General features: G+C 29.2%; 1 protein-coding gene across 1 annotated transcript in view; it reads right to left on the bottom strand.

Annotated features, from left to right (window-relative positions):
- Positions 1-1,049: 1,049 nt before the first annotated feature.
- LOC107444495 (inhibitor of Bruton tyrosine kinase) overlaps positions 1,050-19,069 on the bottom strand; it is a gene marked incomplete at its 3' end in the record, with an annotated part of 47,519 nt that continues 29,499 nt past the window's right edge. Inside the window, 12 exon segments of the mRNA XM_043053946.2 lie at positions 1,050-1,221; positions 6,717-6,794; positions 7,941-8,051; positions 9,348-9,526; positions 10,389-10,679; positions 12,322-12,382; positions 13,820-13,937; positions 15,179-15,280; positions 16,137-16,233; positions 16,337-16,457; positions 16,589-16,675; positions 17,479-17,585. Coding sequence (XP_042909880.1) covers positions 1,050-1,221; positions 6,717-6,794; positions 7,941-8,051; positions 9,348-9,526; positions 10,389-10,679; positions 12,322-12,382; positions 13,820-13,937; positions 15,179-15,280; positions 16,137-16,233; positions 16,337-16,457; positions 16,589-16,675; positions 17,479-17,585 — 1,524 coding nt within the window.

The following is a 19,069-nucleotide window of genomic DNA, read 5'->3' as shown; positions in this document are numbered from 1 at the left end:
GATTTATAGCCCAGTCCTAACCATGATACATTTAGCCAAGTTGGTGGCAAATACGATAATTTTTATGTAAACGCTAGTGTTCTAGCACTAAATTTTTAGATAAAAAAATTAGTATATTTGCTGAAAATTAAATACTTTTAATTACTAGAATTCATTAAAAAAAAACACACTTTTTCTAAGAAATTTTCTCCTTCATCAATAATTGATTTAGCAAATATATATATATATATATATATATGGAAAGTGATTACTCAAATTCAAAATTCATGCATTGTATTAAAAATTGGAATTTTTAAAATCATGCAGAATTTCTTAGCAATAACTGTTCAAAAGGCCATCGAGAGATGAAATAGACTTAGAATCTATGCAAATTGAACGCATTAAAAAGATATTACTCAAATTTGCAATCTAAAACTTTTTATTTTTTAATGCTTATTATTTATTTAATTCTTTTAAATTTTATTATTTTTATTTTACATTTCCTAAGAAAAGAAATTCAGTGTCTTCAGAAGATTTCGCGGGCTGCAGGTTTTCAACCCAATTATGCTAAAAAAACATTGCTAGGAGTACAGAAAAGTCTCCTAATAGTCTCCTTTTCCTGAAAATAGTTGCGTTTTTAGTCTTTTCAGGCATAAAAAGTTGCCATAGTCTCCTCATGCTGAAAATAGTTGCATTTTAGTCGCCCGTGGCAATCCTGAAATAGAATCAACTGTTTTTAAATGGAACTTCATGAAAAAAAAAAGCTCTTTAAGTTAATAATTATGCTTAAAAAATCGTTTTCTTTTAGTCATCCATTTTGTTTCAACTTTCTAGAAGTATAGAATAACAAAATTAATCCCTCCTTAATCTAACACTGAAAAAGTCGAAAACATGGGGTGCATTTTTAATGCACAAAGTGGCGACTAACAGAAAATTTTTTGAAACACTATTTTTTTTAAATATTTAGCAGCCCTGTGACCGATGATGACCGTAAATTTTGCCTTGTACAAGGAAACCATACTGACAATACCGCAATGAGATTGAAAAGTCGTAATAATATATATACTCACATTAATAAGATGCAAAGGCTTAATTTTAGGGTTGAGGGTTCGCCGTTGTTTCTGCTCTTCGGCTTTTTGAATATCATGAAGACTTATTACCACATCTTTTGTATTCTCTTGACTAGGAGCTATCTTATTAGCACTAACTTCTGGCAAAGATTTCAGTGGATTGGAAAATGGGCTGCAAAAATTAATACCTGGTTTAAAAATTTATTATTACTATTATAATACTTTTAAAAGAAAATGTGTATATAATCTAGCAATTCAAAAAGAAGCTTTTTAAAAATTGTTCATGAGCTAAAAATCAACTGTAAAAGAACAAGAGAATTGAGTTAACTTCAACTAACAAAATAACTTGTAATTTTTTAAGTTTCTGAACCGTAATTCGTTAAACTAATATAAGAAAAAATGCTGATAAAAATTATATTCATTGATTTATACATAGAGCTAATTACATTTTCGCATACCTACTAAAAAAGCGTTACTTTTTTAGTCATAAAAAAGTCTACAATAGGTAATTTTTTAATCTAAATTGATTCCCATGTTAAACTGTGTAATTTTAACTGTGTGTAAACTTAGATATACAAAATTCATAGATATACGAAATACATTCTTAGATATACAAAAATTTTAGTTAACTTAAATTTGTTCTTCATAGGTACAACAGCCACTTGCAGGCCTTGGTTGCCTCACCCACACACCCTTTTTACTGTCTTTTCTAAGGCAGTGACACTTTTCCAATTTTTATTCTCAATAATTTTTTTGATATGATTCAACTATCCAGTTGGCAGTTTTCTTTCAGCTTGGTAGATCCTTCAGGATTTTAGATCATGGTGGGATTGTTTTCCGAGTTTCCCCAAACATGTCCCAGCTACCATAATCAAAATTGTAACCTGAACTGTGTCTTTTGTGGTTGTCTATAAAGCTTGTACGGTTAAAAGGTATTTAATTTTTATGAAATAATTCATTTAAAAAGGATCATATAAATAATTGCAAAATAATTTTATTAAAAAAATATTACAATCAATAAATAGATTCAAAAAGCTCTAAACATATTTAAAATAACAGTTAAAAATTACTTCAGTAAGCTGCCAATTAAAACAGAATTAACTTTGTAATGATTTGCATATTTTTTTTGGAATATTATGGAGGTTGTGTTTTTTTGGAATATTATGGAGGTATTATGTGTAGCTCGTTTTTATGAATGAAACTGAGAGTTTCTTTCCCAAGGAAAGAGCCGCACACTCTCCCGCTAGTATCGGGCAACTGATACGTATCGATCAGGGAAAGTAACACGGCGACAAGATCGAGTATACTGATCAGGTTTCTTTAAATTGTATGGGAAATCCTTTGGTTGATTCCCTTATGTTGAGGGAGGAGTTTGGATCTTGTTTGGTTCGGATGGACATATTTGAATTGCTGTTTGTACTCTGTAAATAAAAATAGTCTGTTCTTTATCACGTATGAGGAGAGTGAAATGTTTTTCATTTCTCCATCATAAAGAGGTGGTAAAGGTTTTCAAACAGAGTTCCAACAAATAAATATGAGAGAACAATTTTTAAGTTCAGGATGTTAAAAATTTGAGGATTAACAAGATGTGACATAGGTCTTGTTTAAGATCATCATTTAGAGTTGAAATAAAGAAATCACCAGGTAAGCCTAAAGTATAACCATAGACTAGTTTAGCAGGGGAAGCTTTGATTCTTTTTTTAACTGTGGAATGCAAACTGAGGTGAACCGCTGGTAGAACATCTATCAAGTCTGTTGTCGCATTGCAAAGCGACTTTGAGCGGCCAGTGAAAATCTTCTAACAAACCACTGTTTTGTGGGCGAAAGCTTTTCTTTCGGCAGCGTTCAATTCTAAAAAAGTTTGTCAGACTGTGGAATAATGATGATTCAAAATTTATTTCTCTATCATTGCCCTAGAAAAGAAAAATTAGGTGCCCTCAGTATACATTTTGAGACATCAGACGTGAAACTGTAATTTTGGAGTAGTTTAAAAACTACAGTGAGATGCTGAATATGCTCCTATTTGGAATTGTTAAAGACTAAAATATCATCTAAGTACCAATAACAAAAAGGGCGATCTTAAAATATTTAATCCATAAAATGCAGAAATGTCTGGGCAGCATTACAGAGTTAGAAATTTAGAAAAGGAATCTCAAATAAGCTGAAGGGGTGGCTATTGCCGTTTTAGGTATATCAGCCTCATTCACTGGGATATGATAGTATGCTCGAACGATATATTGATTTCCCTTAGACAGTATACGCAAAATCATGCAATGCCATATCTATCCGAATTTAAGAGTCGATAATCTCGAACTGGTCGTTTTGAAATCTGACCTTCTTTGCACATTGTTGAAAATTCGCTCTAACTGCTTTGAAAACTTTCGGATGTCAGATTACAATGAACAAATGGACCTGTCCTTTCGATGTGATGAATGGTAGAATGTTTAATGGATTTCCTTTCTTGTGATGGGTTAGTAATGTTCGAAAATTCTTGTAATAAGTTTTGAAAAGGCATACTATTAGAAATAGTTTTAACTGAGCACTGGAAGAGTGAGCAAAATAGCTGCATGACTTAATAGTGTTTGAATCAATAAGACATTTATTTTTCAGATCAACAAGTAAAGCATAATGCGTTAAAAAATCTGCACCAATAATCGGCGAGGTGACATTCGCGAGAATGAAATCCCAGCAAAACGAACGACCAAGATATAATTTTAAATGTTTCGCTCTGTACGTTTTAATCAGCGAGTTATTTTTGTTATATAAGTATTTGTAATTTTAGTGATGAGTTTGTACTCAATATTAAATTTAGTTCAGGATTGTCACGTTGCAAATCAGCTATTTCGTCACAGTCCACTGCAGTAGGAGTACAAATTGTTTCAACTCGAGATAAAATATCAGCAGATATATTTTCTGCACCTTTAATAAAACAAATGTGGGTGCCGAACTGACTGATGAAATCAAGATTTCGATGCTGACATGGTGAACATTTGTTCCATTTCTGATGGAAAGCATACATTAAGGGTTTATGATCAGCATACATAATGAATAACTGTGCTCCAAACATAGATCTAAAATGTTTAATTGACAAATATACCTCGAGCGATTACCGATCATAAGGACTAATGCATTTCCTTAAAAGTAAGTTTTTTTAGAGAAAAAACCCTGAGAGGTTTTAGGTACCAATTGATCATTGTACCAACTGATTGGCATTGTACCAATCAGTTGGTACAATGCCCCACAAACTGCGAAACTGAGATTTCTTGTGCAAGACGAAGTGAGAATCAGGTGAAGGATGGGCAAGAAGCATTGATGCCTTACAGTTCTCGAAAGTTTTGGTAGCTGAAATCTTCACAATTATTTTCTCAAGGCCGGGATAGCCTGGTTGGCTATCCTGGTACTAGGCCCATGTCCAAGTAGTCGTTGGTTTGATCCATGATCGCCGAAGACTCCCCGTGTTGTAAATGGTGACTGCTGTACGTTAAATCTGGCAAGTCACAAAGTCCTCCATGTTCTCATAACAAATCATACCTCAGGGGTTACTGATCCAGGAGTTTCCTTGTCTTCTGGATTGGTTTAAAATTACAAGGCTACAGAGTTGAACATCAGTAGTCGTTGTTGTTGTTGTTTTTTATCCTCTAATTGTCTGACGAAGTCAGACAAGATCCAGTAGGTTGTTGACCCTCAAAAAGTCGATTACAAGAAGTGGAGAAGCATGTAAGTCCTCCTTGGAAAGGCCCAAACAGTCGAGGATATGTTCTGCTGAGGCCTGCTGGGCTTCACATTTGGAGCAGACTGCATAAGTCTTTCTTCCTTCAAAGTACGAGAGACTATTCGTGTGTCCACTTGCCAGTCTGGAAATAGCTGTTTGAGATGCTCTATCACCTATATGAACAACTGAAAAGCCCGGTTCCTTGGCCGCATACCAATGATGAGAGGGGGGATCCTCCACTTCTTTGATAGATGGCTTTTGATATTGGACTGATACTCTGAAAAGGTAAGGGCTGAGGACGAAGATGTTAAATGACTACAGCCCTCCTTGGCCAAGCGATCCGCTTGCTCATTTCCAAAGATGTCAACGTGGGATGGTATCCACTGAAGATGAACGTCTAGGTGCTTTGAAATAAGTTGAAGTTTAAGAAGGATGGAGATGCTTGTTTTGTCTCCAACTTTAGTCCAGTTGGTAAGGTGTTGAATTCATCAGTAGTCGTAAACAGAAAAACTGGGTCGGCTGTTCAACGACAGATTTAAAATAAAATATAAAAAATTCTTTTCACAATGCTAGACATCTATTTTTTAACAATTAGTTAAGTTTTTTTTTCCAAGGAGGGTCTAAATAAATCGCATTTAGTTCAAACCTTTAAAATTTATGCATATAAAAAAATGTTTATGTTACATACTATATTAGTCTCTAAGTTTGAAACAAGCTGTTGGCTGGTAACGCAGTCATTTTTATTTTCAGGACCAACTTTAAAATGGAACTTCCCGACATCTAGATGAAAAATGTTAAGATTTATAATTTTTTATTATCATGAATTCCAAATGTTTTAGTAAATTTACATAGTCATTTTAACTAACAAAAACCTTGAAACATTCTCTAGAATAACAAGGCTCAAAATTATGTGCAAAGAAAAACAACATTTGAATAAAACTTACGGAGATATTTTTGCATTTGCAAATAATCTCAGCATAAATGTTTATTGGTAACTTTCGGATGTGGTCTGAACATGCCTATCTCGATATGAACTCGCCTAGTTTGATGGATGTGAACAGTTGATTTCCTATTTGTGACTGCGACATCGTCCTCCTTACCCTGTTACTACCCAGTCTCAATCACACACAACAGGAGCATATACACACTCAACTGCTAATTGCAACAGAACAGCGATCACGCCCACAATCATGATCTTAATACAGCTCTCATGAACAGCACTCTAAGTCCGGTGATTTTATTACAATTCTCCCAGCCTTTCGTAAAAATGGCAATGAATCAACTTGTGGTATCCATTCATCGAATGCTATCACAGATAAAATTCTAGTTAGGGAGTAGCGTAAATACCACTACAATTATTAAATTTTTATTCACAAGTACATAAGACAGGAGGTCTACCAGGAGGTGCCTTTTGATAGATGATGGGTTGACATTGTCGGTAGTCAGCCGCACAATATATTATTGCAACAAACTTTATTTCTTTCATTGCAGTGTTAATTGTAGAAAAGATACAAGATTGTGCAACAGCTACAAATTTAATAAATCTTGAATCAAGATTTATTAACTCTTAAGGATTTGAATACATCTTGAGAAACTGTCATATACTTTGCAATTCTTTATACTAAAAACAATAAAAAAAATTTGGGGCATTTTTTAATGAATAAAATGAGGAAATTCTATAGTTTTTGTGATAAAACAATATTTTGCAAACATGATTTGTTTAATTAACTCTGTAATTTGCCCATTTGTAAATCATCAGAAAACTAGGTGTAATAAATCTTTTCATGTGTTAATTGAATAACTATATTGTTTTCATAAAAAAATTACACTATTTTAATTTCATATTGAATTTAAATACATTTACCCAGAGCTATTAGCAATAAAATCAACCATCAACAAAAAGGAAAAGTAATTATTCCTATTATTATCTTATTCACAGAAAATCGATATCATACTTGGTTGAAGGCCATTCTTGTCTAGAAAGAGAATCCCAGAAAGAAGGCGAAGGAGGAGACTGTTCAGGTAATTTTGCCCTAAAAAGGAGGAAAAAAATGACATCAAACGAAGTATAAATGTATATTTAGTCTAAAATGTTTTGTAACATAACTGTGATTTAATTAGTGCAACTGTTTCATACTTTTTTTAATATAAGTAAAAAATGTTACATCAGTAATGAGTATATCTTAATTTTAAAAAAAATACATGAAGCTAAGCTCTACATTGTTCCTTTTTTTTATCAATGTAGGTAAAACAGAAAAGACTATATACACACAAATTACAATTCCTCATTTATAATATAAAAAAGGGAGGCATAACAAGTTAGATAAAATAAAAACAAAGAATGTGCAACAAACTTAAGTTGTTTCTGTCCTTTAGATGAAACTTTGTTATTCTGTATATTATAATAATAATCGTTGTTAAATGGCCAACCCAATTTTTTTTGTTTGGCTGTTTAACAAGTATTGAACGTTAGTAGGCACATAATAACTTTCAACTCCGTAGCCTTGTAAGTTTAAACCCAATCCAATAGACAAGGAAACTCCTGGATCAAGTATTGGGAGAAATTTGCCTTTATGGAGGACTTTTTGATGGAACTAACCCGCATTTGTGTTACATGGTTAGGAAAACTATGAAACTTTCCAAGGTTAGTCTGACGGCGAGAGGGGCTAATGATACGTCTACCACTGAGGATATTTTACGCAAGTACTGTAGTCGGTGTGAATCAGATGGGGGAATTTCAATTGACCAGCCATCTCTGGGATTCGAACACGGTTCACCTCATTAGATGGCGAACCCTCTATCCCTTCAGCCATCACGGTCTGTATAAAGAGAAATGGTCCATAATGTATAGTTTCTGAGGAGAAGTTATCAAGCTTTTCATGAACTCTCTAATGCATTTAGAGCCTCCTAACTCCGGGAAGGAAGATAAAACTTATATCACAAACAACGCCAAGTTGTCTGCGGTCTCACTGCCAATGAGAGTACCTTTTCTAAGTTGTTACTGAGTACTGTTTAATGTGGAGTTTTGGGGAAAGCGGTGTGTGGTAAACAAAAAATGGATTATTATTTCCGGCCAAAATTATACAAGAAGCACATATTTTCATCTTAAAGAAACTTTCCATGTTGTAGTGTGTGTTGTTACAGTTAATGTTATTAAAAGTCAACAAATGGATGCATACCATGGGCATCTACTAGGTGGGCTACAAGAGGTCTGGAGAATGTCCCCGATAGGCTTGGTCATTTTTTTCTGTTTTTGTGACAAATGAGGCATCCGTTTTATAGCTACACTGCTACAATTAAAACATAGAGAATAATGTAATAACATACTGCAATTTTAAATTATTAGTTTTCAAATCATAATTGCCTGAAGAAAATTTTGATAATATAAGAACATAAAAAAGAAAATACATACACAGAGATCGTTTCACTTGTTTGTTACGTTGGAACCTTTTTATAAAAAATTTAGACTGTAATTATTTATTTTATATTTAAAAAAAAAACCCTTTTTTTTACCAAACTCCTTTGAGCCATTGTGACTAAGTGAGGAAAAAATTATAAACTGTAGAATTCTATTTTAATGCTAGTGACGTTAAATTAAAAAAAAAAAAAGAATTTAAAACATAGAAGCAGTTTCAAAGCAAAACAACAAAATTCTTACAATAAAATTGGAAAAACAGTTGTTGGATACTGGCAAAATTTTATAGATTAAAACCTAGTTTGGCTTTTGATTAATTCTCATAAATCTCCAAATTAAGACCTATAATGTTAACTATTTAACTTTGTCAACAATCAAGAACTGTTTTTTATACCTCCCCATGCAAAAAAAAAAAAAAAAATGATGCATTTTAGATTGAGTTTACAACCCGTTTTTTAGATATACATAGTGTTGCATTTTTTAAAAAGGAATTTTTAAATATTTAAGATAAAAGCAGTCTGATCTTATTTATTACAAACTTACATTCCACATGTAGTCATTGTGTTACTGTTTTAAAAAAATATTAGATATTAGCGCTTCGTATATACAATTTTTAATTCCAATTAAATCGACACCAAGTTTTGCCGGTCACAAATTATAAGAGACAAGATATGCTACTATTTGTTTAATTAAAGAAAGCCTGCAGTCTGCTTATGAAACAAAAAAAAACAATTTTCAAAGAAGGGAATTTTTAATATTTTCTTTGCTTCTTTGAGTAAAAACATGTCTTAAATGCTTATAGTATACAATTACTTGAAACAATTAAACCTCGTAACTATAGCCACCAACAATGCTCTGGAAAAAAGAGTTCTTTAGTTGGACAGTCAGTGGTAGATAACATGAGATGATTTTTTCTCACAATAAATCACCAAAATAAAGAAAAAAAAAGAAAAAAAGACTTAATTACAAAACCTTATATAGAACAATTTTAATAAGGGAGGTTTGGAGAGCAAATAGATTTTATACTAAATAAGAAGCAGTTAACTTTATTAAAAGTAAAATAACTTAAAGACTGAACCAATTTTGTAATGCTTACTTGACTAGAATTGTTCATCTTCAATTTTTCATAACATTTCAATGAATAACAATAATCATTATGAATTATGCTTACCTTGATTTCTTCTGAAGGACTATTAATTCCTTTTCTTTTGACATTATCGTATCCAAACTTGCAACTTCTTCGTAGGTGGGGCATTTCATTATCCACTGCCCTTGTTTATCAACTTTAGGACTTATGGGAATCGGTTTAGTTTCTTTGCCATTGGGGGATGGCCAGATAGGTGGTTCAAGCTAAAACGAATCAAAGAGCTTTTATTATTTGACATAATAAATAATTAACATCTAATTGTCAATTATGTCATATTAACAAACACTTTTTTACCTTTTAATATATGAAACTAGGTCTATATAATAAATTATCGAAAAAACAGCATTCTATTTTTCAGTAGTAATTTATAATTTTTAAAAACGTGCATTAATTTTAATATTTTGTTAAAAGAATATAGATATTAAATGAGCAAGAGCTGGAATAGCTTCACTAAGTCAAACTGACACAATTAAGAACCGTTGCAAAACATTTTAATAGCATTTAAAATTTTGTGTCATTCATTAAAATAAAAATTTAACTTCTACCAAAATTTTTAAAATTGAATAATAAACATTACTTTCAGGCATGTTATGTACAAATTCAATTGAATGCATCTAAAAATTATTTAATTGAGTATCTAATGAAAATTGTATAATTTAAAATAAGAACTCATGTTGGAGTAAAAAACCATGTAAAACTAACAATATCATAATCATTATATCATTTTTAGTTCATTAAGCAACTAGATGTTTGAAAATTTCAAATTTTTATTTCTTTTGAAGAAATCATTTTAAATGGAAAACAAGTCAAACTGATATTAATAATTAGAGTTACAACTCTGCTGATATTAGATTTTTTTTTTTATAAAATTAGTCAGAGCATTCTTGAAAAAGAATTGCTGGCAAACAAGAAGGTTATTTTTCTTTTTCACAAACATGACAAAATGGGGTTAATTCAAGTTTGAAAAGAACAAAAAAACTCAAAATTTGAAAAGGTATAAAGTCTATTAACTGTATACAACAAAATGGATGATTTTTCAATGATTATACAAATGAAAAATTGTACCTTATTTTCAGCAGTTTCTGGAGTCACAAAATCGAGAATTATATTCTGATTACCATTAGCTGGGCTGCTATTAGAATTGACACTGTCTTTAGCATGCGGAGCTACTTCTTTAGTTTCTGAGCGCCAAGAGTTTGTCCTACGTCTATTTTTGGTTCTATTTTCATGAGATTCAGATCTAGATCTCTCAAAACTGTACAAGTCACTCACAGGAAACTGCTTTTCCAGATTTACCAGATCTTCACGGGAAGGTGCATTACCTGAGATGAATCTTCTTTTATGCATGCCAGGTACCTATAAGTATAATATAGTGTTTGATACAGTCACAGATGAAAGTAGAATATTGACTAGCAAAATTGTAAAGATACATAAAAATATACATGTTACAGATTAAGCAAGATTAAAAAATAAACCTAAGTTGAACCAGGTAAAGTGAGGATTTCTATCCCTAGTCAGTTAAAGCTTTAAGAATCTCTAAGCCTTAAGAACCTTTAACCAGTTAATACTATGTCTAATTCTATTAAATTATTGCCTGAAGTTGCATGACATATGTTAAAAGAGCAATATATCATTCGGTAATTCATAAATGAACCTTGTACAGTATACTTGTCTGGTCTGTGCTTCTTGTTTAAAAGAATTCACAATGCACATTGCCCAATATTCCTTACCTTGCTATTTTTTGAAGGTTATGGGATAGTTCCTGAAACATTTTTTGCATTATATTATAAACACTTCTAATCTGACAATAAAACAATATAATTTTCAACATATATATTGTAGTTTAAGGAAAAAAAATAGGAAAAAGAAATGTATAATGAACTATGTAAACTGTGCTGCAGCGTAACTGAAAAAACAATGCAAGTGTTTCACGATTGATTCCAAGAAAAGTGGCATGACAACTTTTCTCCTTGATTTGCCATTTTTTAATTCCGCAAGCTCTTTACTACTTCTTCTAAATTTTGCCCCTTTTTCTACTATTTGAACGACCACTATATATACCATTATTATGTTAAAATATTTCAAATTTTGATGATAAAATTATTAACATTTACACTAGTCAAAGAGCAATTTTGATTCTAATCAATGAAATTGATCAAAATGTTTAAAGTCATATCTTAGCCCGTGGCCAAATTCAAATTGAACTGAGGAGTCTTTTCTAAGAAATTGGTTTGTTTGCTTGAATTTTCTTTCCCAGAAAATTTTAAAAACATTTAAAAATAATAATAGTAATAAAGGTAAAATACTCAATGACAAATTAAAAAAAGTGCTTTCTTAAAAAAATACACAAAGATTGGAAATTTTCATATGGGGAAGTACATAATTATTTGTATATAATTGGGTGCTTGCTCTTCAAGAAGACCTCCTATATCCACACATGTGACCTATGACGTCAGCTAATCTTTATCAGCAGAATAGCATTTAAGTTGAGTCTCTCTACATAAGTTAGAATGTTAATTAATGATAAGTTAATTAAATACAGAGCTCTATTGCATATCAAATTAGTTGAAATATAATTCTTTCACTTAGACTTATTATTTGTTTATGTTTTGTGTACCTGGAAACTTCGATACATAATCAGTTTTTTTATGTTTTACCTGTCCTTGTGTTAAGTCTCTGAGTAAATATATAGTGAGAAAATTTAAACCTTTGTGAAAGAATTCAGAATGTGTCCCTTAAGAGAATTGATACTTGACGGGCTTGACTTACTCAAAACAGAATGGAAAGAATAGTTGCTAACTTAAACAAATGCCACTTTTCAACAATCAATCAGTATCGAGATACCCACATTACGTCACTGTTGCTGCTAATGTAACATATAAAAGTAATAGTAATAATTTGCAACTGTCACATACACCAAAATTCTAACAAAATACTGTTAAACTTCTTAGAAAGTAAATTTCATACTTCACTTAAATGGAAAAAAGGGTTTATTTACCATATTTCTGTAATAAGTAGTCAATTCCTCCATGACATCATCACTCAAAACTTCAAGAACTCTGAAATATTACATAGATAATAAAATTTCAGTTCTGGAATAAATTTTTAGTTGCAATAAATAACAATAAGAGATGCATTCACACACAGTGCCAACATTATTTTATAATCAATTTCTATTAATTTTAAAACAATGATTCAGTTTCTTTAGAAGCATTTTTCTTAATTTTGTTTCTAAAAAACGATTTAAATTTTTTTTCAATGGATGCTTTGAATAAAATTCTATTCGTTAACAATCAATACAATTGTCTACATAATTTAAAACAAATCGAAAGAAAATTTGTGCACACAAATGCTTGAATAAAACAATATTTTATGATCAGCATTGAATGAAAAAATGTTTTGTGAGCAAAAATTCTCTTAAAAATCAATATAATAGCTCACATAATTCGAAACGAATATTAGTTTTGCAGTGCAGTACCAAATCCACATGTTATCCAGACAATTAGAAGAATTTTAACAATAACTCCTTAAAAAATATACACATATATATATTTCCATCAAAAGTCTCATAACAAAAATTTTATCAAATTTTAAAATGTTTTCCACCTCTTATTTTTGACAGTTAACCTAATTATTTAGCAAATAAAATTGTTTCTGCTTACTGTACTCATTATTTTAGAAAAAAACAGGGTCTTTAATTTCAGTTACATTTTTAACATCATATTTTCAAAAATAAATTTAAATAACTGGAAATTCATTACATAATTGGTAATTCATTAACAATTACGTAATTCATTCATAACTTGTAATTCATTACAAGTTTGATCAGCAAACAGGATATTATATTGTCAGCTTTTTTTGAGTATATATATAGACAACTATACCTGCCAACTTTGGAAAAATAAAGTAATGGTGATTTTACTAGCAACATTTTTTAGGCTACGAGTAAAGTTTTGATACATCATGTATAATCTAATCATGTCAAAAATAATCGTGTGCATAATCAATTTTTGAATTTTGACATGTGCATAAGTAATTAAGTCAAAAAAGATAAATTCAAAATTGGAAATAATATAAGCACTTACATTTAGTGAAGTAAAAAAAATATAGATGTAATTCTGAATCTAAAGAAGATTTTTTTAAACCATTATTTAAACTATAATCACTCAACATACTGCAGTATTGACTATAGCACTAGCTGTTGAGGAATAAGAGAAGTATTTTTGCCATCAGCAGATATTTTATCTCCAAATCTTTTTTAAAAAATTTCTTCAACAATACGGAGAAATGTGAGAATATATGGGTAAACAGCAGATAGTCATAAAATACAGGAGACTCGGCAGGTATGACACTACAACTAAGAAAAGAAATAGTGTAGAACAAATTTTAAATATGAAATAATTATCCATAAATTAGATTTTTTTAGTGCCTCTTACTGCTTATTTTAGAAAATGGTATAGTTAAGCATTGATAAATACTGAGGGTAATTTACTTACTTAGATTCTATCATAGCAGCTAAATTGAGACAAATAAATTGCATACAAGATCTCTTTAACTGTAAAGCATTGTACAAAGATGAAATTTCTAGAAGCTCTGCAGAGTTTTTTAAGGTAACTAGGAAGAAAAAATATAAGCAATGCATAACTTATTCAAAATTTAATGACTAAATTTAAATTGCTATATTGGAATGAATAGTTCAGTATGGAAGCTCTAATAGACTTTAAAATAACATTGCATCTATGAAATAGCAAATGGGACTTCACGTATTGGTCATTAAAATGAAATGGTCGCTGAAATGGGGTATCATATTAAAGAGTGTAAACTATGTCGAATTCTACTCAATAACTCATGATAAATGTTAAAATATGTAAATATGAGAAACTGAAAAAAGTTGGTTTAGTTTTTTTCCCTATACAAAATGGGTGCTACTCTAAGAAGAATTCAAGACTGAACTTATTTTTTGAAAAATTAATATGACACATCATTGTTTACTGGAAACTTATAGCTTACTGACCCAAAATTTACCTTTTCATGACAATGGCTTTAATAATTTCGTTTTATTAAAAAAATTTTCTTTATTTAATACATTTTAGAAACAAAACAAAAATAGCAAGTAATCTTGTATACTTTTTACATCTATAACTGAATAAAAAAACCACTAACTTTCTTCTGAAACCATTCATATCTCTACTTATTTTGTAACCATTCATATCTCTACCTTTTAATTATCTTGCATTTGAATCACTAGAAATTTTGTTCACATCATTTCATATTTAAGTTTATATTGTTTTGCTTTTCTATGAAAAAAATTCTTTGCTTTTCTATGGAATAGAAAAGAAAATGAAGTTTCAGAATAGTTTGTTGGAAGGGAGAAAGATGACATATCTTAACTTTTTTTTATTTCTTTGTTACCAGATCATTTTAAAATTTTTTTCCCTTTGCTTTTTTTTTATTTCTTTGTTCTATCAGATCATTTTTTTTTCAGAATTGTTAGAGTAGAAACAAAATTATGGTAAATTTATTGCAAACAACTTAATTTCATAAATTTTGGTTAGGGGAAAAAAACTTATTTTAAACAGATTACTATGAATATTGTCAAAAAGAGTTATTTTTATTACTTAATAGTAAGACTGTAATCTTGACTACGAAATCATAATAATTATGAATTAATCATAATAGTTGCACCCTTATAAATATATATACATATTATTAACATTAGGTCTCGGTGGAAAAATCCTACAAATTGTTTGTAATATGCCATATTTAATACATGGGGTTTGACTATTTAATTAAACTGCTATAACCAAAAATGAATAAAAAAACATGAGAAATAGAAATGAAATTGATTAACGTACTAAGTCTAACTAAAGATACTTCACACATCTCTTTTAATACAGGAATGATTAACTGATCAGCAAAAATGAGTGTCTGAGAAAGATAATTAACATCATCAGATGCTGAAAAATAACAAACAAAAATAAGTATATGGCACAAGATATTCATACACTCTTCATTTTGAATGTTTATACTAATTTTCAAACTGAATAAAAACAGTTATGCTTAATACAAATATTCTATGTCATCAGGTGTTACAAAAATGAATATATGTACAACGGTATTAGATTTTAGTTTGTATCAATTGAGGCTATAAGTGCAATAGTGAATCAACCTCTTTTTATACATTGGCTAAAAAGTGTTGAACACAAAAAAAAATATCTGTGAATGTTTTCCGAAGATTCAAAGCGTTTAGTAGTAAAAACATAAACTATGTTTATGCTAGTTAATAACTTTTATTTTGCAACAATATCTGAAACTGATGCATAGCACTGTTCAATTATGTGAGAGGTAATTTTTATTTTGAAACATAATAATCTCTCCTTTAAATCACAAATGCATTAGCCTACTTTTGCACTTATATTACCAACTTAGTAAAACGGCCACTAAAGAATTTAACGGAAGAAAATATTTAGTGCCATTAAAAGAAAATGAATGTCAGAATTTATAAATATATCAAGAAAATGTTTATAAAACCTAATTCAATTTTTTAAAATTGAAAACAACTCTACACATAAAACTTAATCCATCAAATGAGTGTTCAATACCTCCAGTTGATCATTCAAGTTTCCAAAATGTCATTTAATATGTTTTTCAGTTAAACTTTTCAAATTTATTCAAGAGAGTTATGACAAACGTCTTCTTTAATAGTGACATTCAATAATAAAATAATAGTTTTGAAACTAGCAAACAATACTTAGAAAACACTTATTATTTATTTAAAAATATACAATAAAGACTATCATAAAGTTAAAATACCATTGACTTTAGCACTGTCATCTAAGTAAAGGTAGTCTAAAATGGCTTCCAACACTTGAGATGGAATAGGCAAATTTATCTGTTCCAGATTTGCAGTCTGAAAATTTAACATGTCATTTAAACATGTAAACAATTTAAAGTCAGGAACATGGAATAATTATAAATGGAAAAGATCAGTGAAATAAATGAAGTATATTTACCTCAGACCAGCATGTGTTCAGCATACTATGAAAATAGTCAAGCCTGGCTATCAGGATACATTTGTGACATTTGAAAACAACTCCATCAGAAGAGATTAAACAAGCATCATGTAAGGTGGATCTAGGGAGTAAATAAATAAAGACAGAGTAAATAAAGATAATAATATAATAAATAAATGACGTAAATAAATAAAGACAATAATAGATGAATCAGTTTGGAGAAAGGGAAGAACAAAAAAAAAAAAAACTTACAAATAATTTCTTTTAAAGATCAAGTCCTTTGGAGGATCAGCATCAGAGGTATAAATTCTGCCATCAATCAATTTCACATTTTCTAATCTGAAACAAACTGAATTATTGACATGCCTGCAGCAAGGCAGATGGCCACTTTTTTGAGTTGTAAAAAAATTAAATGCAATGACAAGATAGATTAACATAATGATAATAATAATTTAAGAAAACAATAAAATAAATGCTTTGCTTAAAAATGTATGCAACAAACTTAATTCTTGTGTTTCATAATCAGCAAAAAATTTATGCGTGTAGCAAATACTATAACAATATTTTTGTTTAAATGTATGTTCTTTACAGCATGAGAAGAGTCCAAGTTATTTAAACTTTCAACAAGAAGATGAATTGATTACTAATAGTTGAACAGGTCAGTAAGTACATAAAAAAAATCAAATTATCTTGTAATAATGGAATTGTCAGTAACAAAGTTATAACTAAATAATATATATATAAGTTGGGCAAACACTTAACAAAAGTAAAACTGGTAATGAAGGATAAAATATGATTTCCCAATTTAAGAAATAAAATTTTCAGTCATTAAGTTTTTCAATAATTTTGACATTTAGGAAAATAGAACAAAATTTTGCTGTAAATAATAAATTTTAACCAAAAAATAATTTCCACTTACATTTACTAAAAAAGAATTTAGAATTTAATGATTATACATCAATCTAATGGTTTTTCATTTTTTTTCCGCATCCTCTAGATATTATATTATTACTCTCTTCATTTTAAGGAGAATTTAATCAAGGAGTTTGCTCCAGGCATGCCATTGTTTTCGAAATACATTAATACTTTTATTGTCATTATTTTATTTGATTATTATAATCATACATAAGAAAGTATACTACCTTTTAGCTAAATAATTTAGGCCAAGTTTTTTAGACAATTCTAAAAGGATCAGGACAGGGCTGGCAGCTTTCGAAGATTTAGTACCAGATTTCTTCTTCTTTCCATTCTTGAGAGAAAAATTTGAATCATTACTATTGATAAAAAAGATTAATCTAAACTATTTACAAAATATTAAAAAGACTTTTCCAATATGACCTATTAATCTTCTTTAATTATCAAATTATATATAAATTTTTGGCATCAAAACATACAGCAATTTTTACAATGCTAATAACTTATCTCTATTGTCATAATATTTTTGGAGTTTAATTAAATTTATTTTTCAAATATCAAAATTTAAAACCTTTCCTTGAGATTAAGTGAAAAGAATTAAGAAATCTTTTTGCTACTATATTGGCATATTGTCTGTAAATTTCATAGTTTTATTATAGAGCAAATTTTGTAATTTATTTTTCTAAAATGAATTCATAATTGGAGCAGTAATAAAATCTATTCGATAAGGGAAGAATAAAATCAATAACAAGGGACAGTAAAATCTTTTTGAAGCACAAAAAACACCATATTATAAGTTTTTTTTAATTTTTTTTTTTTAAATTGACCCAGTAAATGAATGCTTTAATGCATCAGATGATAATCAGATGATAAGTCCATAAATCAGATGATAGAAAAATCTTGCGATAAATGATTTTTTATTTATTTATTTAATTTTACTTAGAGTTTAAATTTTGATAAATAGAAAACAAAATAAAAATACTGCTTAATTAATAATAAAAAGCAGTTTTTAATTTGTTTTAAAAAGCAGTCTTCAATTAATATTTTTAATGTAGTCTATATAAACATAAACTGACAGTACTCATTTCTTTTCAAAGTTTTTTTATAAAAGCTATACAAAAAAATACAATTATTTCACAATTAAATCTGAAATACACGCATATATTTCTTTTATCATAAAATGTACTTTAATTTAAAGAGTATTTTTATTTTATTTTATTGTGATATTTCATATAACAATAAAAACTGACCATTTTTAGTAGGGATGAGATTGGCCAAAAGGCAAAAAAGCTGAATTTCCAAGCAAGTAAATTTTACATAAGCGCAATCGGTTAATAATAAATTCCAGACAGTTTAAGATAATAAATAACAATGTGTTGACATAAAATTGTGTAGTAATTTATTATTATATAAATGATTACATCGATACTTAACATTTAGTAAAAAGAAAAATTACCAATTGAAAAAATAAAGCTAGAAATTATATTTTTCCTCAGTTCACATAAGAGACAATTATTACTTGAGAAACTGTCTGGTTTAGCAAATTAAAACCACTGAGAACATACATTAACATTCCATTTCTGTTAATAAATACTGTTACATGATTTAAAGCAAATATATCAGTAACATGACTTTTTAAATTATTTTGAAAAGAAAATCAACTTTTACAATTGGAAAATCACTATGTTTATATTATAATCTGATCTAACTAGAGCCCTGTGAAACATATCAATAACTGTGAAGTAAAAATATATAGTAACTCCTTAACATACAAAAATTGCTATTTTAGTTCGAAAAATTACATGATAATCAGCAACT

Source organism: Parasteatoda tepidariorum, chromosome 1 (genome assembly GCF_043381705.1).
Source record: "Parasteatoda tepidariorum isolate YZ-2023 chromosome 1, CAS_Ptep_4.0, whole genome shotgun sequence".
NCBI classification, from domain to species: Eukaryota; Metazoa; Arthropoda; class Arachnida; order Araneae; family Theridiidae; genus Parasteatoda; species Parasteatoda tepidariorum.
Note: the sequence above shows the minus strand (reverse complement) of the source record. Positions and strands in the feature narration are given on the sequence as shown.